This window comes from Mustela putorius, unplaced genomic scaffold, assembly GCF_011764305.1.
Source record: "Mustela putorius furo isolate JIRA1106 unplaced genomic scaffold, ASM1176430v1.1 tig00000253_pilon_pilon_pilon, whole genome shotgun sequence".
Lineage (NCBI taxonomy): Eukaryota > Metazoa > Chordata > Mammalia > Carnivora > Mustelidae > Mustela > Mustela putorius.
In genome coordinates, this window is record NW_025421329.1 from 1,089,489 (window position 1) to 1,116,095 (window position 26,607).

Here is a 26,607-nt window from a genome sequence, read left to right on the forward strand (position 1 = left end):
GTTGTGAAAAATGAGGACGATGAAGTAGATTAGTACAAGGGACCTTTATCTTTTGATTCAATTTATTTTAATATTTAACTTAATACACCAGGGTGGTTTCATTCAGTGTCAAGAGGAGAAAATGAATATGGGATATTTTAAGAGTTGGGTTGGTAGGATTTACAGTATAGTTCAATATGAGTTAGGAGAGTTAAACATTGAACTACAGGGCACCTGGGTGGCTCAGTGGGTTAAGCCTCTGCCTTCAGCTCAGGTCATGATCTCAGGGTCCTGGGATCGAGTACCGCATCAGGCTCTCTGCTCAGCAGGGACCCTGCTTCCTACTCTCTCTGCCTGCCTCTCTCTACTTGTGATCTCTCTCTGTTGAATAAATGAATAAAATCTTAAAAAAAAAAATTGAACTACAGTTAGAGGGCTTAAGGATGACTAATTGGAAGAGTTAATGAAGATGAAGAATCTAATGAAATCTGACTTCCACAATTCTCATTCGTGTTTGGATAAATAGGGAGCTCTAATTCAATGGCCAGACTTTATCCTTTAAGTTTTGTCTTTCAGCTTTATTGAGGTATAATTGACAAATATGGTTGTAAGATATTTGAAGTGTATTATGTGATGATTCGATACAGATATACATTGTGAGAGGATTCCTTCCCTTTTGAAGTTATCTTAGCCATGCTTTTTGTGTGTTCCCCTTACCTCCATGAAAATAAAGCAGAAGCATCTTGTAGTCTGCTTCTTCTTTTTTTTTTTTTTAAATTTTTAATTTTTTATAAACATATATTTTTATCCCCAGGGGTACAGGTCTGTGAATCACCAGGTTTACACACTTCACAGCACTCACCAAAGCACATACCCTCCCCAATGTCCATAATCCCACCCCCTTCTCCCAACCTCCCTCCCCCCAGCAACCCTCAGTTTGTTTTGTGAGATTAAGAGTCACTTATTGTTTGTCTCCCTCCCAATTCCATCTTGTTTCATTGATTCTTCTTCTACCCACTTAAGCCCCCATGTTGCATCACCACTTCCTCATATCAGGGAGATCATATGATAGTTGTCTTTCTCCGCTTGACTTATTTCGCTAAGCATGATACGCTCTAGTTCCATCCATGTTGTCACAAATGGCAAGATTTCATTTCTTTTGATGGCTGCATAGTATTCCATTGTGTATATATACCACATCTTCTTGATCCATTCATCTGTTGTTGGACATCTAGGTTCTTTCCATAGTTTGGCTATTGTGGACATTGCTGCTATAAACATTCCGGTGCACATGCCCCTTTGGATCACTACGTTTGTATCTTTAGGGTAAATACCCAGTAGTGCTATTGCTGGGTCATAGGGCAGTTCTATTTTCAACATTTTGAGGAACCTCCATGCTGTTTTCCAGAGTGGCTGCACCAGCTTGCATTCCCACCAACAGTGTAGGAGGGTTCCCCTTTCTCTGCATCCTCGCCAGCATCTGTCATTTCCTGACTTGTTTATTTTAGCCATTCTGACTGGTGTGAGGTGATACCTCATTGTGGTTTTGATTTGTATTTCCCTGATGCCAAGTGATATGGAGCACTTTTTCATGTGTCTGTTGGCCATCTGGATGTCTTCTTTGCAGAAATGTCTGTTCATGTCCTCTGCCCATTTCTTGATTGGATTATTTGTTCTTTGGGTGTTGAGTTTGCTAAGTTCTTTATAGTCCTTTATCTGATATGTCGTTTGCAAATATCTTCTCGCATTCTGTCAGTTGTCTTTTGATTTTGTTAACTGTTTCCTTTGCTGTGCAAAAGCTTTTGATCTTGATGAAATCCCAATAGTTCATTTTTTCCCTTGCTTCCCTTGCCTTTGGCGTTGTTCCTAGGAAGATGTTGCTGCGGCTGAAGTCAAAGAGGTTGCTGCCTGTGTTCTCTTCAAGGATTTTGATGGATTCCTTTCTCACATTGACGTCCTTCATCCATTTTGAGTCTATTTTCGTGTGTGGTGTAAGGAAATGGTCCAATTTCATTTTTCTGCATGTGGCTGTCCAATTTTCCCAGCAACATTTATTGAAGAGGCTGTCTTTTTTCCATTGGACATTCTTTCCTGCTTTGTCGAAGATGAGTTGACCATAGAGTTGAGGGTCTATTTCTGGGCTCTCTATTCTGTTCCATTGATCTATGTGTCTGTTTTTGTGCCAGTACCATGCTGTCTTGATGATGACAGCTTTGTAATAGAGCTTGAAGTCCGGAATTGTGATGCCACCCACTTTGGCTTTCTTTTTCAATATCCCTTTGGCTATTGGAGGTCTTTTCTGGTTCCATATAAATTTTAGAATTATTTGTTCCATTTCTTTGAAAAAGATGGATGGTACTTTGATAGGAATTGCTTTAAATGTGTAGATTGCTTTAGGTAGCATAGACATTTTCTCAGTATTTATTCTTTCAATCCAGGAGCATGGAACATTTTTCCATTTCTTTGTGTCTTCCTCAATTTCTTTCATGAGTACTTTATAGTTTTCTGAGTATAGATTCTGTGCCTCTTTGGTTAGGTTTATTCCTAGGTTTCTTATGGTTTGGGGTGCAATTGTAAATGGGATTGACTCCTTAATTTCTCTTTCTTCTGTCTTGTTGTTGGTGTAGAGAAATGCAAATGATTTCTGTGCATTGATTTTATATCCTGACACTTTACTGAATTCCTGTACAAGTTCTAGCAGTTTTGGGGTGGAGTCTTTTGGGTTTTCCACATATAGTATCATATCATCTGCAAAGAGTGATAATTTGACTTCTTCTTTGCCGATTTGGATGCCTTTAATTTCCTTTTGTTGTCTGATTTCTGAGGCTGGGACCTCTAGTACTATGTTGAATAGCAGTGGTGATAATGGACATCCCTGCCGTGTTCCTGACCTTAGCGGAAAAGCCTTCAGTTTTTCTCCATTGAGAATGATATTTGCGGTGGGTTTTTCATAGATGGCTTTGATGATATTGAGGTATGTGCCCTCTATCCCTACACTTTGAAGAGATTTGATCAGGAAGGGATGCTGTACTTTGTCAAATGCTTTTTCAGCATCTATTGAGAGTATCATATGGTTCTTGTTCTTTTATTGAAGTGTTGTATCACATTGACTGATTTGCGGATGTTGAACCAACCTTGCAGCCCTGGAATAAATCCCACTTGGTGGTGGTAAATAATCCTTTTAATGTACTGTTGAATCCTATTGGCTAGTATTTGGGTGAGAATTTTCGCATCTGTGTTCATCAAGGATATTGGTCTATAGCTCTCTTTTTTGATGGGATCCTTGTCTGGTATTGGGATCAAGGTGATGCTGGCCTCATAAAATGAGTTTGGAAGTTTTCCTTCCATTTCTATTTTTTGGAACAGTTTCAGGAGAATAGGAATTAGTTCTTTTTTAAATGTTTTGTAGAATTCCCCTGGGAAGCCATCTGGCCGTGGGCTTTTGTTTGTTTGGAGATTTTTAATGACTGTTTCAATCTCCTTACTGGTTATGGGTCTGTTCAGGCTTTCTATTTCTTCCTGGTTCAGTTGTGGTAGTTTATATGTTTCTAGGAATGCATCCGTTTCTTCCAGATTGTCAAATTTGTTGGCGTAGAGTTGCTCGTAGTATGTTCTTATAATAGTTTGTATTTCTTTGGTGTTAGTTGTGATCTCTCCTCTTTCATTCATGATTTTATTTATTTGGGTCCTTTCTCTTTTCTTTGTGATAAGTCAGGCCAGGAGTTTATCAATTTTATTAATTCTTTCAAAGAACCAGCTCCTAGTTTCGTTGATTTGTTCTATTGTTCTTTTGGTTTCTATTTCATTGACTTCTGCTCTGATCTTTATGATTTCTCTTCTCCTGCTGGGCTTAGGGTTTCTTTCTTGTTCTTTCTCCATCTCCTTTAGGTGTAGGGTTAGGTTGTGTACCTGAGACCTTTCTTGATTCTTGAGAAAGGCTTGTACTGCTATATATTTTCCTCTCAGGACTGCCTTTGTTGTGTCCCACAGATTTTGAACCGTTGTATTGTCATTATCATTTGTTTCCATGATTTTTTTCAATTCTTCTTTAATTTCCCGGTTGACCCATTCATTCTTTAGAAGGATGCTGTTTAGTCTCCATGTATTTGGGTTCTTTCCAAACTTCCTTTTGTGGTTGAGTTCTAGCTTTAGAGCATTGTGGTCTGAAAATATGCAGGGAATGATCCCAATCTTTTGATACCGGTTGAGTCCTGCTTTAGGACCGAGGATGTGATCTATTCTGGAGAATGTTCCATGTGCACTAGAGAAGAATGTGTATTCTGTTGCTTTGGGATGAAATGTTCTGAATATATCTGTGATGTCCATCTGGTCCAGTGTGTTGTTTAAGGCCTTTATTTCCTTGCTGATCTTTTGCTTGAGTGATCTGTCCATTTCAGTGAGGGGAGTGTTAAAGTCCCCTACTATTATTGTATTATTGTTGATGTGTTTCTTTGATTTTGTTATTAATTGGTGTATATAGTTGGCTGCTCCCAATTTGGGGGCATAGATATTTAAAATTGTTAGATCTTCTTGTTGGACAGACCCTTTAAGTATGATATAGTGTCCTTCCTCATCTCTTATTATAGTCTTTGGCTTAAAATCTAATTGATCTGATAAAAGGATTGCCACTCCTGCTTTCTTCTGATGTCCATTAGCATGGTAAATTCTTTTCCATCCCCTCACTTTAAATCTGGAGGTGTCTTCGAGCTTAAAATGAGTTTCTTGGAGGCAACATATAGATGGGTTTTGTTTTTTTATCCATTCTGATATCCTGTGTCTTTTGATTGGGGCATTTAGCCCATTAACATTCAGGGTAACTATTGAGAGATATGAATTTAGTGCCATTGTATTGCCTGTAAGGTGACTGTTACTGTATATGGTCTCTGTTCTTTTCTGATCTACCACTTGTAGGCTTTCTCTTTGCTTAGAGGACCCCTTTCAATATTTCCTGTAGAGCTGGTTTGGTGTTTGCAAATTCTTTCAGTTTTTGTTTGTCCTGGAAGCTTTTAATCTCTCCTTCTATTTTCTTTCTTTTTTTCTTTTTTTTTTTTTTTAAGATTTTTTCTTTATGTGACAGAGATCACAAGTAGGCAGAGAGGCAGGCAGAGAGAGAGGAGGAAGCAGGCTCCCCGCAGTGCAGAGAGCCCGATGTGGGGCTTGATCCCTGGACCCTGGGATCATGACCTGAGCCGAAGGCAGAGTCTTAACCCACTGAGCCACCCAGGTGCCCCTCTCCTTCTATTTTCAATGATAGCCTAGCTGGATATAGTATTCTTGGCTGCATGTTTTTCTCGTTTAGTGCTCTGAAAATATCATGCCAGCTCTTTCTGGCCTGCCAGGTCTCTGTGGATAAGTCAGCTGCCAATCTAATATTTTTACCATTGTATGTTACAGACTTCTTTTCCCGGGCTGCTTCCAGGATTTTCTCTTTGTCACTGAGACTTGTAAATTTTACTATTAGGTGACGGGGTGTGGGCCTATTCTTATTGATTTTGAGGGGCGTTCTCTGAACCTCCTGAATTTTGATGCTCGTTCCCTTTGCCATATTGGGGAAATTCTCCCCAATAATACTCTCGAGTATACCTTCTGCTCCCCTCTCTTTTTCTTTTTCTTCTGGAATCCCAATTATTCTAATGTTGTTTCGTCTTATGGTGTCATTTATCTCTCGAATTTTCCCCTCGTGGTCCAGTAGCTGTTTTTCCCTCTTTTGTTCAGCTTCTTTATTCTCTGTCATTTGGTCTTCTATATCACTAATTCTTTCTTCTGCCTCATTTATCCTAGCAGTGAGAGCCTCCATTTTTGATTGCACCTCATTAATAGCTTTTTTGATTTCAACTTGGTTAGATTTTAGTTCTTTTATTTCTCCAGAAAGGGCTGTTATATCTCTCGAGAGGGTTTCTCTAATATCTTCCATGCCTTTTTCAAGCCTGGCTAGAACCTTGAGAATTGTCATTCTGAACTCTAGATCTGACATGTTACCAATGTCTGTATTGATTAGGTCCCTAGCCTTCGGTACTGCCTCTTGTTCTTTTTTTTGTGGTGAATTTTTCCGTCTTGTCATTTTGCCCAGAGAAGGGTATATGAGGGAGCAAGTAAAATACTAAAAGGGTGGCAACAACCCCAGGTAAATATGCTTTAACCAAATCAGAAGAGTTCCCAAATCATGAGGGGAGAGAAAGGGGATAAAAAGAGGTTCAAAAAGGAAGAAAGAAAAAAAAAGAGAAAAAAAGAAAAGAATTAAAAAAAAAGAAAACGAATAAAGAAAAATATAAAAAAGAAAAAATATATATATTAGATAAACTAGTTAAAAAACTTTAAAAAAGAAAATGGTAAAAATTAAAAAAAAATAGTTTTACCCAAAGGCAAGAAAAAAGAAAAAAAAAAAAAGAAAGAAAAAAAAGAAAAAACATTAAATTACCTGCAAGACTAAAAAATAAATCACATGGAGAAAGCCATGAGTTCCGTGCTTTGCTCTCTCCTCCTCTGGAATTCTGCTTCTCTCCTTGGTATTGAAACCACACTCCTTGGTAGGTGAACTTGGTTTTGGCTGGATTTCTTGTTGATCTTCTGGGGGAGGGGCCTGGTGTAGTGATTCTCAAGTGTCTTTGCCCCAGGCGGAATTGCACTGCCCTTCCCAGGGGCCAGGCTGAGTAATCCGCTCGGGTTTGCTTTCAGGAGCTTTTGTTCCCTGAGTGCTTTCCGTAGAGTTCCGGAGGATGGGGAATACAAATGGCGGCCTCCTGGTCTCTGGCCCGGAGGAGCCGAGAGCCTGGGGCCCCACTCCTCAGTGCGCCCTCAGAGAACAGCGCCAGTTACTCCCGTCTGCCTGACCTCCGGCCGCGCTCCGAGCTCACCGAGCCTGCGGCTAGTTCAAGGTAACCTCGAGCTGTGAACTTACTGTTGTCTCTGTCTCTGTAGCCGGCTTTCCTGTTCCAATACTCGCAAGCTCTGCGACATTCAGACACCCCCGATCCTTCTGTGACCCTGCGCGACCTGAGGCCACGCTGACCCCGCGTGGGCTTCACCCCGGTTTAGCCTCTGGAGCGATGTCCCTCAGCAGAACAGACTTTTAAAAGTCCTGATTTTGTGTGCCGTTGCTCCGCCGCTTGCCGGGAGCTGGCCCTTCCCCCCGGGGTCTATCTTCCCGTCGCTTTGGATTCACTTCTCCGCCGGTCCTACCTTTCAGAAAGTGGTTGTTTTTCTGTTTCCAGAATTGCTGTTCTTCTTCTCTTCGATCTGCCGATGGATTTTCAGGTGTTTGCAATCTTTAGGTAAGCTATCTAGCTGATCTCCAGCTAGCTGATATAGTCTCAGCCTGCTACTTCTCCGCCATCTTGACTCCTCCCCCCCTTGTAGTCTGCTTCTAAAGCCTGTGCATGACTCAGTATTTCTGTTTTAGGAGTTGAAAACAAAGATATAATCAGAAATATGTTCAAAGATTTATGTGTAAATAGAGGTTTTCATACTTTTAACAATAAAAGTGGGAAATGACCTATATGCTCTTAGAAAGGAATTGATTAGATAAGTTATGGTATATTTATTTGCTGGATGGGTAAGCTAGGGAAAGGCTGGGCTGTTGTGACAAAGAGACCTACCAGTGATCCATGGTTTAAAGATTTTGCTTATTTCTAAGTTTATAATGGCGTGTTGCAGGTCAGTTGGAAGTTCAACTCCATGTGGCTATTTAGAGACACAGATTCTTTCCATCTTTTTTCTCTACCATCTTGTGGAGTGGTAATGGTCTAAGTTTGGCTTTAGGCGTATTCATAGTCTGGCTTTATCGAAACTGTTCTTATTATGGTCACCAGTGATGACATAATGTTACATCCAATGGGACATTTTCAGTCTTTTTTGTTCTCTGTGACCTTTGAAACTACTGATGATTTGTTTATGAAACTTTCTCCTCCAGAAGGCTTCTGGTGGCTTTTCTTCTGTCTCTCTAAGTTAGTGTCTTTGTGACTTTTTCATGTGATTCCCCTTAGCCTTACCTATGAAAGTTGGGTTCTCCAGTTCTGTCTTTGGCCTACTTTCCTTTACATGAATACTTATGATGATCTCACCCAGGGCCCCTACCACCTGATCATGTCTCCATATCTGCATTTCTAGCCTGGGAACCTTTCTTTTGAGCACCAAGACCTATGTACATATAACACCTGGCTCTCACTGCATTGACTGTCATAGCCCCATAGAACAGAAACCGGGAAGTCAATCCCAGCAATTTCCTGTCCTTCTTCCTGCACTGAGACCCTGAAATTTTGTTAAATTTGCCTTTTGAGTAGTTTTGGTGGCATTTGCCCTTTCCTGTTTCTATTGCCACAGTCATAGTTCAGGACAAGATTACTTTAAAGGCTTCCTCAGGGATCTATGTTTCTATTCAGGCTCCCTTCCAATTTTACTTATTGATTAGATAGGTCAGTGATTTTCTTTTACTTGTATTTGGTGGGCAGCAGCTGTGTGTTTAAATTGCATAACACCTGGTACAGTGCCAAGTGCAGTTCAGTGGTTAATAACTAAATTATACTAATGATAGTAAATGGAGAGAGCCTATGAATAAAGATGAACCAAGATTAGTAATTATATTAATTAAGTAATTATTACCATAAGATTCAAAGAATCCTGGGAGAAAATTAAATACTATTTAGGAAAAAAACCTAGAACTAAAGAAAATGATTTGAGTATTTTAATGTTTAACTTAACACAGCCTAAGTCAAAGAACTCAGGTTTGTTGCAGATGTTAGCATCCTGGAGGTGTGTTAGTTCAACTTTTGCTCCTTTAAATTTGGCTGGACCTCTGTGTACCCTACCAAGGCTGAACATAATAGAAAGGCAAGCCATAGACTGTCATGTATGACAGTTCTGGCCAGTTAATCCAGATTCCTTCTGGACATCTGGCCCACCTTTTTGTTCTCTTATTGGCATTGGTACTGCTAGCTTCTATTCTTTGGTGTTCTTGAAATTTTCCCTTGTAATTTCCTGGACTCCTGCATACCTTTGTATGTCTGTATGCACTTCCCTAATTTTACTGTTTTTGGTGCTTCAGTGTGAGAAACTTTCTTCTCTATTACCAGCTCACTGGTTGGGTCACTTCTGGCATTCTTGCCAGGTTGAGGTATTTGAGTCAATATAGTCAATCAGTACTTTTGAAAAGTAAGTATTGTGCTGGATGGTGTACATGTCACAAAAAAGGGATTCTGGGGTGCCTGGGTGGCTCATTTGGTTAAGCAACTGCCTTCAGCCCAGGTCATGATCCTGGAGTCCTAGGATCAAGTATCAGGCTCTCTGCTCAGCAGGGAGTCCGCTTCTCCCTCTGACCCTCCCCTTCTTGTGCTCTCAAATAAATAAATAAAATCTTTAAAACAAAAAGGGAAGGAATTCTGTCCAGACTTCCAAATTAATAGTAATTCTCCTCTTCCTCCTGTTAGCTAACATTTATTGTGTTTTAACTATAAATACGGCACTGTTTCGTATGTTATCCTCTGTCTTAATTCACTTAATCCTCACAACAACCCAGTGAGATAGAGACTAACCCCATTTTACAAGCAAGGCGATTGAGGCCCAGAAAGCTTAAATTTGACCAACACTACATAGCTCGTAAGTGATAGAGCTAGGATTCAAATCTAGGCACAATGCTTCTAGAACCTGGTTTTCTAGCACCATCCTTTACTGACTCTTAGAAGATGGGAGAGTACAGGTACATCTATAGCTATAAAAAAAAATAGAAAGATATGTTCTTTTAGATAATTAAACTGTAAGATTACACTCAAAGTGTGTAGTCATCCTTATGAAGGGATAGGAATACTGGAACTGCCATCAACTAATTCTATAAGTTTGGGGAAGACTTTGGTCTTTCAGGACTTTGGTGTCTTCATCTTATAGAGTTACAAGGTCTCTTTCAAAAATTTTGTGGAATTCCAGTTTTTCTTCTTTATTAATTTAGGCCTTGTAATTTCTTCACTTCCCCATTTTATTTAGATTTAGGTATATACTACAGGTTAAATCATATATTCTGAAAATGTTCATTTTTCATTTAAGTTGTACAAGTGAGTTGTAGTTTTTTACGTGTACTAGTCCATTATCTTATACTTTACTATGTGGATTTTGCCCCTGTGAACAAAACAGTTCCTCTTAAACATAAAAATATTCAGTAATGAATTGGTCAGTGAATTCTGTGTTTGCTGTGTGTTTATCAAATATCTGTCTCTGTGCTAGACCGTGTAAAATCTTTATTATTATTATTATTTTGACAGAGAGAGAGTGGGGTAGGGGTATGAGCAGAGGGAAAGGGGAGAGAGAGAGATGTTAAGTAGACTCTAAGCCTAGTGCTAAGCCCAAGGCCGGGCTTGATCTCCTGACCCTGAAATCATGAACTGAGCCAAAATCAAGAGTCAGACACTTAACTGAGCTACCCAGGTACCCTGATCCTGTAAAATCTTGATATAAGCTAGTCAATAGTTAGGTGTTAGTTCTGCATCCCAGAAATCTTACAGAAATGACTACTGTGTAATATTTTGCAGCCTAGTCTTTAGAATTTATTCATTTTTGTAGAAAAACAAAATACCAAAGTGACAACATTATAAAACATTTTTGTGTCAGAAACAAATACATAGTGATTTCAAAATTTCAAAGAGAAATCTACCCCAAATCCACAGTTACAAACATATTAGTCATGAAAGTGTGTATCTATGTACATGTGACTGAGACAAAATTTTATGGAACTGTACTTTTCATTACTACATGCCGTGCACTGTAATATTTTAATTCTGTTCTATATCATTTTGTGAAAAACTTGTTTGCAGCCTATGAAACTGACTTTGCAACACACTAAAGTATCTCAACCTACTGAAAAATGCTATACTTAAATAGTGAAAAAGAAGGCAAATTATATATGCTGTTCTTCTGATTTTCTAGTTTTTAAATATTATTTCTTTATTTGAAGCAGCATTTGGTTATGTCTTTATAGATTATGATTTCATAAACTTTACTAAAAGGGCAGAAATTAGATTCACCTTTTCTTTGGACTATATGAACCTCATTGATTTTTATACAAAATTACTTGAAATATTAGGTTATATCATTCTTGCAGAAATTTTAGACTAAGAGTCTTGCTATGTAGTGTTATCATAATTTTTAACAATATTGAATTTTAGCAGATTATATATAGTATTACGATAAAAGACATTTTTAATGTGTAAGCTCCCAACCATACATCTTCATGGATAGTTACATTAAACTTAAAAAAATTCTGGGGGTACCAGTGTGGCTCATTTGGTTAAGCAGCTGCCTTTGGCTCAGGGTCCTGGGATCAAGCCCTATGTTGGGCTCCCTTCTTAATGGGGAGTCTGCTTCTCCCTCTCCCAATGCACCTGCGACCCCACCCACCCTGCCACCCCACCCCTGCCTCCCCACTCATGCTCTCTCTCTCTCTCAAATAAATAAGTAAAAAATCCTTAAGAACTTAAGACTCTAACTTTTTTAACCTTGTAAGGCTGATTCTTACTATGAGGCAGTATTGCGCACAGTGGTTAGACGCATGAATTCTGGAACCACATTTCCAGGGTTCACATCTCAGCTCTGTCAGTTTTAAAACATTTTCCCAAGTTGCTTAATTTCCTTGTGTCTTACTTTCCTTAAGTTATCTCAGAAGACTGATTATCATGATTCAGTAGAGAAACATGCCATACAAATAGATGAGTAAATGTTGAACATACCATTTTAGGAAAGAGAGAAGAATTATAATGTATATACATTGATCTGTTGTTCTTTTTTAAAGATATGATGCTGAGCACTGCACCCCTCTCCTCCACACACATTCCTCTCTATTCCAGCATATCCATTCATTCTCAAATCTTACGGTTCTTTTATTTATTTATTTTTTTATAAATTAATTTATTTATTTTCAGAAAAACAGTATTCATTATTTTTTCACCACACCCAGTGCTCCATGCAATCCATGCCCTCCATAATACCCACCACCCGGTTCTTTTAAATATTGTAGATCTTTAGATTAGAAGACTTTCTCTCCTTGGAAATCCATGCCCTCCATAATACCCACCACCCGGTTCTTTTAAATATTGTAGATCTTTAGATTAGAAGACTTTCTCTCCTTGGATAACCGATAGTAGCTGTTTACGCTGGGAGTTTGTAACTTCATTTTTTTTAAAAAATATTTTATTTATTTATTTGACAGAGAGAAATTACAAGTACACTGAGAGGCAGGCAGAGAGAGAGAGAAGGAAGCAGGCTCCCTGCCGAGCAGAGAGCCCGATGCGGGACTCGATCCCAGGACCCTGAGATCATGACCCGAGCCGAAGGCAGCGGCCTAACCCACTGAGCCACCCAGGCGCCCCTGTAACTTCATTTTTGTTTGAACTTCATTCAGTCCTCTTCAAAGCCCCCCCCCTTTTTTTAAATTTTTTAAAGAAGATTTTATTTATTTATTTGACAGAGATCACAAGTAGGCAGAGAGAAAGAGGAGGAAGCAGGTTCTCCACTGACCAGAGAGCCTGACGTGGGACTTGATCCCAGGACCCTGAGATCATGTCCTGAGCTGAAGGCAGAGGCTTAACGACCGAGCCACCCAGGCGCCCCCAAAGCCCCTTTTTCCTTCCCCTCCTCTTCCTTCCCATATCAGTTAGCTTTGCTGTGCAACAAACTCTTCCAAAATTTAGTGGCTGAAAACAACATTATTTTTATTATAGCTCTTCAGTCTCTGGTTAAGTAGGAGTTTCTGTAGTTAGCAGGCAGTTTGGCTGGAGATAGATGGTTCTGGATGGTTACATATCTGGCTGGCAGTTGTCAGACTGGTTGCTCTAGGGAACCTCATCTGAGATGACTTGTCTCTGTTCTAAGTGGCCTCTTATTCTCCAATAGATTCACCTAGGCTTTGTCACATAGTGATCTTGGCAGAGCTAGGGAAGGCAAATATCAATGTGCAAGCACTTGTTAAGCCTCTGCTTGGGTCATGTTTGTTGATGTCCCATTGGTCAAAAACAAAGAAAAGGAAAAGGAGAAAGGATGTGGAAAAGTCCAGAGCCATTGCGGAAGAGTACTATCCAAGGGCATAGACACAGAGAAGTGTGATTCTTTGTAAGTTTTTTTTTTGGCCATTCTTAGTTACTGAATTTTTTTTTTTTTCATGAATCCTGCTTATTTACAGGTAAGTGAACCAATTAAGGAAAGCATAGTTTTCTCAGTTAATTTTGTGCTCCTGAGTTACTGAATTTTTACCAACCTTAGATTTTTTCCCCCTAAGTTTTGATTGTAGTTTTATTGTTTGACATTTAAGCATTTATTCTTTTTTTGTGGAAACTTCCTTCATATTTTTTCATGCCACTTAAGTAACTATGTTCTAATAAATTTCTGATAGATGCTTTGGATCTATAGTCAGTGGTCATTAATCCTTTGAATCTAACCTCCAAATGCCTGTGGGAGACAGGTAATGTAACTAAGTTAGCCTGGTTTACATGTAAGTGGATATACTCTTATTATAAATTGGAAAGTGAAGGATGCCTATCCAAAGTATGTAACCTCTACTCACATGTCATGTAGGGATGTGGGCTCAGTATTTCTAGATCTCCTGGTTTTTCAAAAGAAGTGGGAAATCTAGGTTTTAACATGAAATCTCACATTTAATATGAAATGTATTTTTGAATGCTGAAGTTTAATTAAAAATTAAAATGCAATTTCAAAATCAAAACAATAATGATACTATTTAGGCTAAAGAAAATCTTCAGCAGAAACTGTTAATTTGTGAGTTTTTTAATAGATCTTAAACAGCCACCATCCAAGGCCTTCTATCATCTGGTTCAAACCTGAATAGCTCGAGTATTATCTGCCACTACCCCTCAGTTTGTGGTGGTCTTCATATTTTCATTCCAGATGAATTCTTACATTTCCTCAATGTGTACTCTGTTTTCTGCCCCTGTGATTGGGAATGGCCTTCCACCTTGTCACCTCCATCCTATTCTGTAGCCCTCTGGTACTCTTACTGATCCTATAAAACTCAGCTTGGAAGTTTCACTTTTATAAAACTTCACTGAATGTTATTTCCCTGTCTGAAACTCAAAGCACTTTGAGTCTTTGTTATGGCATTGGTAATAATCTTCCTTGTACGGAAGTTATTTTTGTATGTGTTATTGTCATTCTTCTAGAAGGTGGAGTTCATCTTTGCTGGGCTTTTTATTTCTTGCATTACTTAGCATGGCCATCATGACTGGAATACCTGCCTCCCTAATCAGGTGAAGTGGCCCCTACCTATGAGCACTTTATCTGTAGGTTTTCTTGGCTTTCCCTGACCGGGTTGGCTTGGAGTCCCAGGGCTGGGAGAAAAAAAAATCTGTTGTTGAGATTTTTTATCCATGGAAGCTCCATGGAAGTTGGAGCTAGGAAGAAAGGCAGGGGAATTGAATCTCAAGCTAATTAAAGAAATGAGCTATTAAGAAGGAAGGGAAAAACAGGCAGGAATCTGGAATATGGCATCATGGTTATTAGGCAGGCTTGATCAGATAGGAGATGGAGGTTTGCAGATCAACAGGCTGCCTAGTTTTAAGATATAATCTCAGAAATACAGCCTGTATTTCTGGGGTTTCTCTAATTCTCAGGCTGTGTGTCCTTAAAGCCCCTTAATGAACACAAAATTATTTTTTTGATCATCTTGATTATAAATTTAATTTAATTTAAATATTAATTTTTTTAGACATTTGCTTGACCTTTACTTTTTTGGTTTTTGTAGCGTAGTGTAGCTGATTTTTCTGGCATCCTCAGAATGGAAGAGGTGCACTGGCAGCAGGTTCCTTGTTGAGGGACCACCAGTCAACTCATTGGTGCCCTTGGTGGCTTTTCTGTATCATGCCCATGGTTGCTAGAATACAGAGGATGTTAGTATATGGGAGCACAAGAATTTGAAGTATTCCTAGGCACTTCATGTGAGTGTCCTCCAGCATCTTAGTTTTCCAAGCATGGGCAGGTGACCTAGTAATGGTCCCTTAGCTCTTTGTCAAGTGGCCTTTAGATAATTTGGCAGTTCTAAGAGAAAGCTATAAGACAATTTTGTTCAACATTTTTAGAAAATTTGAAATGTAAAATATAATTATGACTTTTATGAAAATTCTGTTATATTATCAATTGTAGTCTTAAAAATTACGCTTTTAAAATAGGATGCTTTTGGTCAGTTAATTAAGATTTATTTAACAAAGCTTGCTACTCCTAATGTATCTTATTGTCATTAGTGAGTTAATAAGATTTGATTCAATTTGTTTTTGCTGTTTTTACTATAGCATTGCATTATATTCCTATCTCATAAAAAGGATCAATATCTTTAAAATGGTTTACGGATGCCTAAGAAAAGAGGTGAAATAGTAACATAAATGCGAGAATCCGGAATAAACTAATAAATGTAAATAGTACCAGACTCCCAGTGCAAGCAGAGGATGTGTTGGGATGAATGAATCTGCAAATCTTGTATAAAGAAATAAAAAAGAGAAAATATAAATTGAAGATACACGATTAATATCAACAAATTTGATTTTATTACATAATCCCCTAATCCCTGGTGTGTTTTATATTATGAAACATTGTCAAATTGTAGCAGGAAACCACTGAGGCCTTTGCATTATTTTCAAGGCATGGTAACAGTTGGGTCCATGGTCAAAGGAGCGAGACTGATACAAAGCGAAGGTCAAGCAAAGCTTTATTTCGTGCCAAGCATCGAGAATCTAACTGACCCACCAGGGCCGTCTCTTACAAAGAGGTGACTCTTCCCAGTCTCACAGACTAACTTTTATAGAGCAAAGACCATGTGGTTGAGACTGGCCACACACAGGTGGCCAATTGAATTACAATTCACCCATAGTAGCTATTTGAACTAGCCTATCACTCTGGTCAGAATTGGCACCCAAAAGGTAGGGCCCACATTCTTGGGTGGTTAGGGAGGTGTTTTCCTGATTGGATGTCTCCACCTGGCTTGGCTCATCCTTGTATTGAGCTTTGTTACTTCCCCCTGACCTGATACATCCTGGTATATGGGCTCTGTTATCAGGGGCTGCTCAGTCATATTTTACTGGTTTCCCAGACTTGTTTCTAAGTAAGTTCCTCTGGGGAGGCAGGGTCAATCTAAGTTTACTGCATAAACAACAAAAAGGCTTGCTCTGGCTAAATAGGCCCTTACAGTAACCACTTTGATAAGCCAATTATATATTTTTTTTCTAGGACAATGCTTTTGTGGGGGGTGAAATTCCTATATTTTGCAATAAAGGGAGAGAAGGGACTTAAATAACAGGCACCACATTCAGAATTAGACTCTTTGAGATAAAAATAGGTAAATGAGAACTTGCTTAGCATGTTGGGTAAGAGCATGGGCAGCCTGAATTCAGATCCCAGGTTTGTACTTACCAGCTTTGTGTACTTGGTCAAACCATCTCCTTTCTATAGGCTTCAGCTCCCTTATCTACATAGAGGGAATATTAGTAATGTATACTACATGGATTTGTTAGAATGCTTAGAACTAATATTTGTTAAGTGTTGTAATAGTACCTAGTACCTTGTAAGTGTTACCTAAGTATTAATTAAATAAACTGGAACTAAATAAAAATGTTTTTATAAAGATGAGATTATGTCTTAAATGGATATAAAATGAACACTTAACAACAATTTTATTTAATTGTGATTCAAAGGAGGATTTAAAGGATCCATGAATATAGGTAGTAAGGAACTCTGAAATTAATTTACAAATAAATGCAAATTGAGCACAGAACATCAGTTGCATTCAAGAGAACATAATTTATTTGCAATTCTATGGACAAGAATCATTTATATTTTTTTCTCTTTTCTGCAATTTTTAGACTTATATAATAGCTCAAAGACAATGAGAGGTAGAGATTACACTGATAGGTAAACTAGATAGGACGTCCACTGTTTTCTTTTCTTCATCATATTTAAGTCTTTCAGTATTTTCTGACATGTCAAACTATTACAAATGATAATAAAACCAATTCAAAGTTAACAAATAGTATTTGTTACTATTCCTCAGATTAGGAAGTAGAGGAACAGTTCCATTTTCTTCCCAGTTACCACTTTTGAATGTCACATGACATTAACAAAGACTTTCTATTTAACCAGACTTTAATTTGATTCCTCTAAGTCCTTTTCTTGACTAGGTCCTGTTTTTATTAGACCTGCATAGCCTGGTGTTAGCAAAAATTTTGCCAAGTCAATTTAAAGAGAATTCCCTACCCTGGATGTCTGATCACCTTTTATATCTGATCTTGGAAGCCTTGTCTTCACTGTTGATTGATTGGGGATCTGTTGGTGAGACTGACTCCAAGCCAGTGCCTTGGATGACAGTCAGTTAAAGCCTAGAAGAATCTTAAGATTCTAAGTATACTCTCAGAAGCTGACTTAGAGCCCCATGCTTCTTTGTGTGAAAGGTACTTATTGGGCTGAAGGTCTTTCTTCCTAGCTCTTTGTTTTGAGTAGTGGTTTAGTCCTGGGCTGCAAGGGTTTTTCCTGGCTCTTTGTAGACCTCTCTGTTCCTTGTATTTGATCCTATTCTTCTCTTGGGAATTTTTTAGTCCGTTGAAATGCCCTTCTTGAGATCCTGCTGGCTGTATGCCCTACCATCTCTGTCTAGTTCCTTTCTTGTTGGCTTGGCTTTACTAAGGATAGTTTGGAACTTCATTGGCTTCTTGGAAAACTAAAGATCTCACCAAAGTGGCTGCTCTAAGATCTCTCCCTTCCCATTGCCTTTGATTTTCCTTCCTCCTCTTCGAATCCTTGATCTTCCCTTCCACTTCCTTGGATTCTTTGGTATGTACATCAGATCTCTAACTTCAACATCCCTCTGGCCCCTCTGCAGAACTTTTCCCCTTCCAGTAAAGCTTCTCAACTCCCTAAAGTCACTTGAACTTCAGGCTCCCTGCTTCTCTTGGGGAGAAGGGGAGGGCTCTCAAAAGCAACTACTTAAGCTGAAACAAGGAAGAAGAGGTACTTGGAAGCAGACTGCATGTTTTATATACTAGGTAAGATTTGGAGACATACTGCTTGATGTCTCCTCAGGCAGTTTCTCTCTAAAATTTCAATCCACAGACTCTATAAGATTACATATCAGAGCAAATGAAAAATCTTGAAATTCTCCCTTACAAATATTGGTAAAATGCATTAGCCCTTATATTGAACACCTTACCTTAACTTGTTTTTTTTTCCAGAAACATAATTTGGATAAAAATATCAAGGGGAGCATAGACCAGAGTATACTTCTGTGTTTACCTGACTTATGGTTAAAATTTTAGAATTAAAGTGTAAGATTTTTGTTTGTATATATGTTTGTGTGTGTGTGTGTGTATACACATACATATTACTTTTCTACTTTTGGATGGTATTACCAAATTAATCCATGAAATCCCATAAAGGAGAAGTCTATTCAAATTGGCTTAGAGGTAAATTAGAGCTTATAAAATTAAGTATTTCTAAAGCTACCAGAAACATAGAAACTAACTCAAATACTTTAATGTGATTTGGATAAAACTTTGGTAAATAAGATTAGTTTAATTGTTTAATAAAACAGCTGTATCTTGGAAGTTATCATCAATAAGTATAATCAAGCATACATTTTGTTATACTAAGTTTATTAGTCAAGTAAGGTTGTGTTATATCTACTAGATATTTAAATTATAAAAATTACAAATTCAACCCAGGACCAAATGTACAAGTAAAAATGCAGTAAAAATTAATTGCCTGATATCCATGACTTCCTGAATATCACACATAGCAGTAAAAGAAAAATCCATGTATTTAACTTTTTTAGGTTTTTGCTTTTGTTCTGCTTGCCTAATGTTCATGTGCTGTAAAAATAGATAACAGGGAAATAATGTGAGGTGATAGTGAACTTTGTTGAATGTTGTAATATGTCTGCCTAAAAATAGTTTCCAAAATCTTTTTAGTACCTTTTAACCTTAAGCTTATGCTAAATTAAATTAAGTAAATCTAGATTATTTCTAACTAAAATACTGAAATGCTAATTAATGAGCATAATTTTTTTTGGCTTTTTCCTTTTGTGTGGTAGTAAATATATTTGAGTTTGTGAATAAATAGGTCCTTTTGCCATATTGTAAAACTTGTACTATAACAATATCTCTAGAAATTGAGAGATGGTATATCCATAAAATTTGCTAGACTGCTACAGAATACTCATATGTTACAATTTATGATTGTTTACTTAGTTATCTCTGTAAAATAAAGAGTACATATAGTTAAAAATGATAATATATGTAAATGAAGCCATTAGAAACCATTAGAAATAATAAGGGTAAAGAGAAACAACTCTGTATGCAAAGTCTAGAAAGAATGGAAGATTAAAAAATTTTTTTTATTATTATGTTCAATTAGCCAGCATATAGTACATCATTAGTTTTTGATGTAGTGTTCAGCGATTCATTAATTGTGTATAACACCCAGTGCTCATCATCACACGTGCCTTCTTTACTACCCATTGCCAGGTTACCCCATCCCCCCACCCCCCTCCCTTCTGTAACTCTCAGTTTGGTTACCAAAGTCCAGAGTCTATCATGGTTTATCTCTCTCTCTGATTTCTTTGGAATGGAGGATGTTTGTTGTTGTTAAGGCAAAGAGTCATTTTGCCTTAAATCAAGATCACTGATTATTTCAGAATGAGGAAGAGGAAAAAATGCAAATGGATTTTTGAGAGTAGTAAAAGGTTTGAAGAAGAGGAATTTTCTCTGTGTTCAAGCTGGCTAAGATTGAATGGATCTATTTATTAAGGGTTTTTTTTTGTTGTTGTTGTTGTTTTCTTTTTAATGAGCCCAATGGTATACTGATGGAAAACTAGAGTTGGGTTTTCTCTCTGAAAACAATGACGTTTTCTTGGATTATTGCTCTGTTCTTCATAAGAGATAGTAAGGCATTTTCTTTACCTTTAAGGTAATCTGCCTAGGAAACAAAGATTCTGTGTCTTATCAAAATAATTTCCTGTGCTTTGTGTTGTCTTTATTATATTTGTTTGTGAGAATCTAAGTATTTTTTCATGAGGATCTATGATCCTATTTAATCAAGAGTTCAAATCTTTTAACATTTTTTTACAACTTCCCATAATGAAGTCCAAAATGCAATCCTAACTTTAAACTGAAATTGACATTTCCTAGACAGCCCCTGAAAAATCTGAAAGGATTTGTTCTTTCACCTTGTAAAAAAGAAATGTTAAATAATTTGTGGATTTTTTTGGATATTTTATTATTTTATTTTTTAAAGGATTTTATTTATTTATTTGACAGAGAGAGATACAGTGAGAGAGGGAATACAAGCCTGGGGAGTGGGAGAGGGAGAAGCAAGCTTCCCATGGAGCAGGGACCCTGATGTGGGGCTCAATCCCAGGATGCTGGAATCATGACCTGAGCTGAAGGCAGCCACTTAACTCAGAGCCACCCAGGTGCCCCTGGGCAAATATTTTGATATTTAAATTGTATGGGAGACATTGTTAAGTAAGAAGTGATGCTTAGAAATAAGTCAATCAGAGAAAGACAGTTATCACATGATCTCTCTGATATGAGGAATTTGAGAGGCAGGGTTGGCGGGGAGTTGTGGAGGGTAGGAAGGAAAAAAATAAACAAGATGGGGCCAGGGAGGGAGACAAACCGTAAGAGACTCCTAATCTTAGGAAACAAACTGAGGGTTGCTGGGAGGTGGGGTGGGAGGGATGAGTGGCTGGGTTATGGATATTGGGGAAGGTATGTGCTATGGTGAGTGCTGTGAATTGTGCAGGAATAATGATTCACAGACCTGTACCCCTGAAGCAAATAATACATTATATGTTAATTTAAAAAAATAAATATTTTAGAGCAAAAAAAAAAAAAAAGAAAAGAAGTGATGCTTAAGCTTCCCTAGGTTATATTTGTGTAAATATAGATATTTAAGAAATTATATGAAGTTTATATAAATTTGCCAGTACCCTTTTGTCTGTGATAAGTCCTGGTATAATATTATCAGTTACAATTCCAGTTATTTAAACACTGTATATTGTAGAAATAACCAAATTCCCTCATCAGTTGCATTATTTTAATAATGAACTCTTCAGATCTTTAATCATGTAAAAAAGTCTTTTATCATTCACAGATAATTTTTATTTTATTCTGACTCTTCCTTGAAAGCTCTTGAAGTTACAGGCAAAAGTGCTTCCTCTTCAACAAAATGTAACCATCTCAGAGACCATGGAAAGGGCTATGACAGGTCCTCTGGGCTACAGGCTTGTGAAGCACTAGTGTTTAAATAACTTTGAGACCATACTACTGGATTGAATAAGGACTTCCAGCACTAATGGAGAAGCTGACTGGTTTGAAAAACTGCTAACTCAGGATCAAGCTGAACAAGAAATTACTTACATAAAAAAAAAAGGGTGAATATATTTGTAAGAAGTATTCAGTAGAATAGAATAGAGAATTTAGAAATAGATCTCAGCTTTCCTAGAGGTATATTGAAAAGCTTTTTATGTATAGTAAATGTATTTTAAAACATTGATGTTATACAGCTTTACCTAATGTCTTAATGTTACTACCCGTTAAAAATGAATGAAACTCAAATTATAGTATTGCCATAAAACATTGACAAATCTGTCAAGTTGTAGAATGTGACATTTTTGCTTGTTTTCAATATACAAGCCTGCTGGTTGTTGTGTGCTGGGCAGAGCTTTTTCGCTTTTAAATCTAGCAGTGCCCTCTTGAGTCTTGAGTGAAAGGCTGCTACAGTTTGATAAGAAAAGCATCTTCACCCATTCAAATATATTTTTCTAAGATTTTATTTATTTATTTGACAGAGAAAGAGAGATACACAGTAGGGGGAGTGGTAGGCAGAGGGAGAGGGAGAAGCAGGCTCTCCATTGAGCCGGGAGCCTGATGTGGGGCTCCATCTCAGGACCCTGGGATCATGACTCAGCTGAAAGCAACCTCTTAACTGACTGAGCCGCCCAGGTGCCCCACCCATTCAAATATTCTTGATCCATCCCATTCTGAGGGACATTTCTTACTTAGAATTAGGACATTTGTTACTTAGAAGTAGCAGAGAGCTGAACCTACATGTTTTTGTTCTGAGTGAACATTCTTTTCAAGGATGACTTTAGCTAACTAGAACAAAATAGAAATAAGCTTGTTCACTGTAAAAATGTATTTTGTTGTGGTGGTTGTACATCTTTTATTTATTTTATTTTAAATTTGGTGTTTTCATAATAATAACATTGAATTTTTGTTGACCAATGTAACATGTCTAAATTTATTGAATGCCTATTATATAAGTGATACTGCATTTGTATTGAGGAATATATAACAAATAGAGAATAAGCCACAGCCCTGGTACTTACACATTTATTTCCACTTGTCTAGTATATCAGATTATGACCCATATTGGCTTTTGTATCAAAATTGTCTTTATTAAGTAAATTAAAACTATTACTATTGATATATATTCCTTTTTTATTACAGAAGAAAATACTCAGGAAACATCACAGGTGAAGAAAAGCTTGAGTGAAAAAGTTTCTCTCTATAGAGGTGACATCACATTGCTAGAGGTAGATGCTATAGTCAACGCGGGTGAGTACTTGATTTTTTGTGTTTGATGTATTTGTTATACGAGTATTATTTTAAAATATTTTTCATAAACAGGAATATAAGTATTTTATGAAAAGATGTCCTTCCTGGTGTCGAAATATCTTATGTACTTCCCTCTGGATTAAAAACACTGAGGACTAGTTTATGTATGTGCCACAGTTAATTTGCTAACTCATGGTATCCATGCTAAATTGAGACTATGGTACAGGACCACTGGAAGAGTGGTAGATTGTTGCAGAAAGTTCTGCTGAGAAAACTTTAGAAGCTCTATTACTGTTGATTTCATGCTTGAGTTAATAATTGTCCAGCATAAAAACAAATTAAGGTTTTTCCTTCTTTTGAAGAGGTTATAAAGAGATGATTGAACACCAGAAAAAAGTAAAATAGAAAGTAATTGTTTCTGCGATTTCCAAATCACAGTTGTTTGGTTGTTACTTTTCATGTTTGATATGGAATGCTTTAATTATTTTAATAACCAATTTTTATGTTTGAACATTGGGGAAATTAACTGTTTTTTATAGTAGTATCTCCTATATATTTTATTTTGTGGCTGTATATCAAGAAATGCATAGTAGTTGTGAGTCTTTAAAAATAAATGTCAATAATAAGAGGATATTTAATGACTTTGTGTTTTACAAAGGTATGCTTTTTTCAGGTTGAAAATGCCAAATAAAAACAAATTTGGACGTAGGTAAGGAGAGTCTTTATTCAAAAAGATGATTACAGTAAGGAGAAGTGAACTATCCTAATAGGCAGAGGAAGAATATTGCAAAAGGAAGAATCACTTCTGTCATGAGATCTATAAGCATCTCAAAGACCACGCAGAAAGGGGCTTTTCTTTCATAGGAAGGAGTAAACCATCAGTCTTGGAATACTGAAAAAATAAGATAAAATTATTTTAAAAAGGAGTAAATAGGATAAAAAGAATGGGGGTAGGGTACTAGGATGAGTTGGTGGCAAGATTGGAGAGCTGATCAGAGAATATTCTTCCCTGAAGTCAGCTGATTCTTGGGAGATGTGGTTCAAGAGGAGTTGTTCACTTTGCATTGCTTATGGGTGGGTCAAAGTCCACAGGCTTGAACGAGGGGGAAAAAGCCTGACTCAAGTTTGGTCAACTACAGTTAATAGCCATTGACCAGCCAGAATGGTCAATGGGGACAGACAGTTCAGTTAATCATTTATGAGTGAAAGAATGGGAATTTGGAGGATCTGTTTCTTGGTCTTGTCATAGGTTACAGGAAGCCATCCACACGGTTTATTTGTCATATGGGCATGAGTAGTTCTTTGCTGTAAGCTGTTTCCTGAAACACAGAAGGGTGAGGGGTAATTTTTTGGCAGTCCCTGTTTTCTAGAAGTACAGGATTTATGTAAAGTTCAACGTTGTCGCAAGGTTCCCTTTGGTGATGAAAAAATTCACACAGGATAGTAGGAACATGCCTTGGTGGGTGAACAGAGGGGTCTCATGGAAGACTGGAACATTAATATAGCATCGTTTTGGCAATCCCACAGGAAGTTGGGAAGCCTAGTCAGCTTGTTATTCCTGTAGAATTGGCTATCAGTTGCTTTGTACTGTATTTGCTTTGCTATACTCAGAGCTGTTTCTCTCTTTCTCTTCTTCTAACGCCTCTGTAATTCCTTTCTCATCTGTTACCTCTCTAAAATACAAAACTCTTCAAGAGAGGGGCTATGTCTTGGTTATTTAATCTCTACCCAATATGAATCATTTCTTTTGGACAGAATTATGTCCTCGTATCACCTCTTAGGCTGTAAGTCTCTCTCCCCTGTAGCTAGTCCCTGTGGACTGCTCATTTGTGGCCCTGGGTATCAAGCTGGTTTTCTTTGACCTGTGGGACCTCTGGAAAAGACTGCACTTTGAAGGGATCTCATGAACTCCTCTCCATACAGGGGTTTTATAAGATTACTATAGTAACTAAGTTATTAATGATTTGTTATGCCCTAAATTCTATAAATGTATGAGCTATAATTTCAAAAAAATTTAAAAATATATTTATATATACACACACATATGTATATGTATATATTTATATATCAACAGCCTTTCTGTAAGTTCTTGTAATTTCTAGCTTTTGATTCTAGTTCTGCTCTGTGGGATACAATTAATGACCCATATTTCCTTCTTAAATGCCTGAAGACCTCTCTCTTGAGTTTTGTCTTTCTTGTTATTAACGTAACACTGAATAGGCCATCTTAGCACACTTAATAATAGCAGTAATTATGGTTTTTCTTGGGTTTTGCTAACTGTATACCTGTGTATCTCCCCCTTATGGCTACAGACTGGTGTCTTTTCCATCTTCTGTGTTAACTTCCAAAGCAATGTCATGCCATTATGTTCTTAATAAATGCTTGATACTGTGTATGTGTTAGATTGAACTATATATAATTGAACCATATGCTCCAAAGCACCTCTAACCAGTAGCACACTCAACATTGAGGACTTGACATAGTGAATCAGTGTGGCCCTGATTTTAAAAATGATTCATTTGATCAATAAATACAATATTTATGGGATAATTTTTATTGAAACAGAATAAAATGGTGCTAAGCAGGAGAATGCAACTAATGGGAAAACATCCCATCACTATTTTAAACCTTGTCCTTGCCTGTATGTGTAATTTTTTCATAGCTGCCACATAGTATACAAGGGTTTGATGAATTAATATGAAGGCAGGCAGCAACTTTCACTCACTCCCAGAAACCATTTGGCAACTTTAGTCACCTGTCTGGCTGAGATTATATTACAATTTGGACATGTTCTACATCTCACAAGGGCAACCTCATCAGGAAGTTCCTCTGTATATGGAAGAAAGATGCCAAATATACAGTGTAATGACTCTGTTTACAGCTTTCTGCTGTGCAGTTTGTTTGCCTGGTATGTAAGAAGAGGAACAGCTGTTAATCTTTCAAGTGAACAAGGCAACATGGCAGGAGATTCCAGAGCTGCCTCTGGTGAGAGGAGAATGAGAGGCAATGCCCCCAGTCATGGTGCCAAAGCAGCCCAGACATCACTTTCTATCAAACTTCCAACATTCTCTTTCCATGCATATGTTAATATTAGTACATTGGAACACCTAGGCTTACCTGCCATAAATGAAATGATTTAATAGTTAAAGTTTTTCCTAATAAAATACTTTTCGACTTGCTTGGGTTTCTTTAAATGTGACCTAGGATAAGCCTTCTGTGTAATTTTTATACTTCTTCATAAGAAATAATATGTATTTGGTATATTTAATAAAACAGATTTTATTGGCAGTAGGGTGTATAGGGCAGTAACACAAGTTTTAGAGTTAGGCAGACCCAGATTCAAATTCAGGTTCTCATACCCGGGGCCATTTTTTGTTTAAACTTTTTGTTTGTTTGTTTAAACTTTTTATGTTGAAATAATTATAGGAAATTGCAAAGACAGTACAGAGAGTCCTATGTATCTTTCACCTTCACCTGTATAAGCCCCCCCAATGGTGACATCATACAATATACAATATCAAAACCAGGAAACTGACATTGGTCTATTATTATTAACTAGATTGTAGACCTTATTCCATTTTCACCATTTTTTAACCTGCATTTGTGTGTGTTTGTGTCTATAGTTCTCTGCAGCTTTACCCCATGTACAGATGCATGGTGATCACCATAATCATGATACAGAACTGTTTGATTTTCCTGAAAAGAACTCCCTTTGTAGTGGCACCCGCCTCTTTGCCCTCCTTTCCTTGCACCCCTACCATTCTTCATCTCTATAGTTTTGTCATTTTTAAGAATGTTACATCAGTGTACTCATACAGCATGTAGCCTTTTGAGATTGATGTTTTTCACTAAACATAAGGCCCTTGAGGTCCATTCAGATTGTTGCATCTATCAGGAGTTCATTCCTTTTTATTGCTGAATAGTAGTCCCTTGCATGGATATACCAAAGTTTGTCCAACCATCCACACACTGAAGGACCTCTGGGTTCTCTTCAGAATTTTGACATAACCAATAGAGTTGCTATAAAAATTCATGTACAGGT

The 26,607-nt window shown here is 37.4% G+C and overlaps 1 protein-coding gene across 1 annotated transcript in view; it reads left to right on the plus strand.

Annotated features, from left to right (window-relative positions):
• MACROD2 (mono-ADP ribosylhydrolase 2) overlaps positions 1-26,607 on the plus strand; it is a 1,942,726-nt gene that overhangs the window by 62,802 nt on the left and 1,853,317 nt on the right. The window contains exon 3 of the mRNA XM_045078428.1: positions 22,458-22,565. Within this exon, the coding sequence (XP_044934363.1) occupies positions 22,458-22,565 (108 nt within the window). The remainder of the gene's footprint in view (positions 1-22,457; positions 22,566-26,607) is intronic.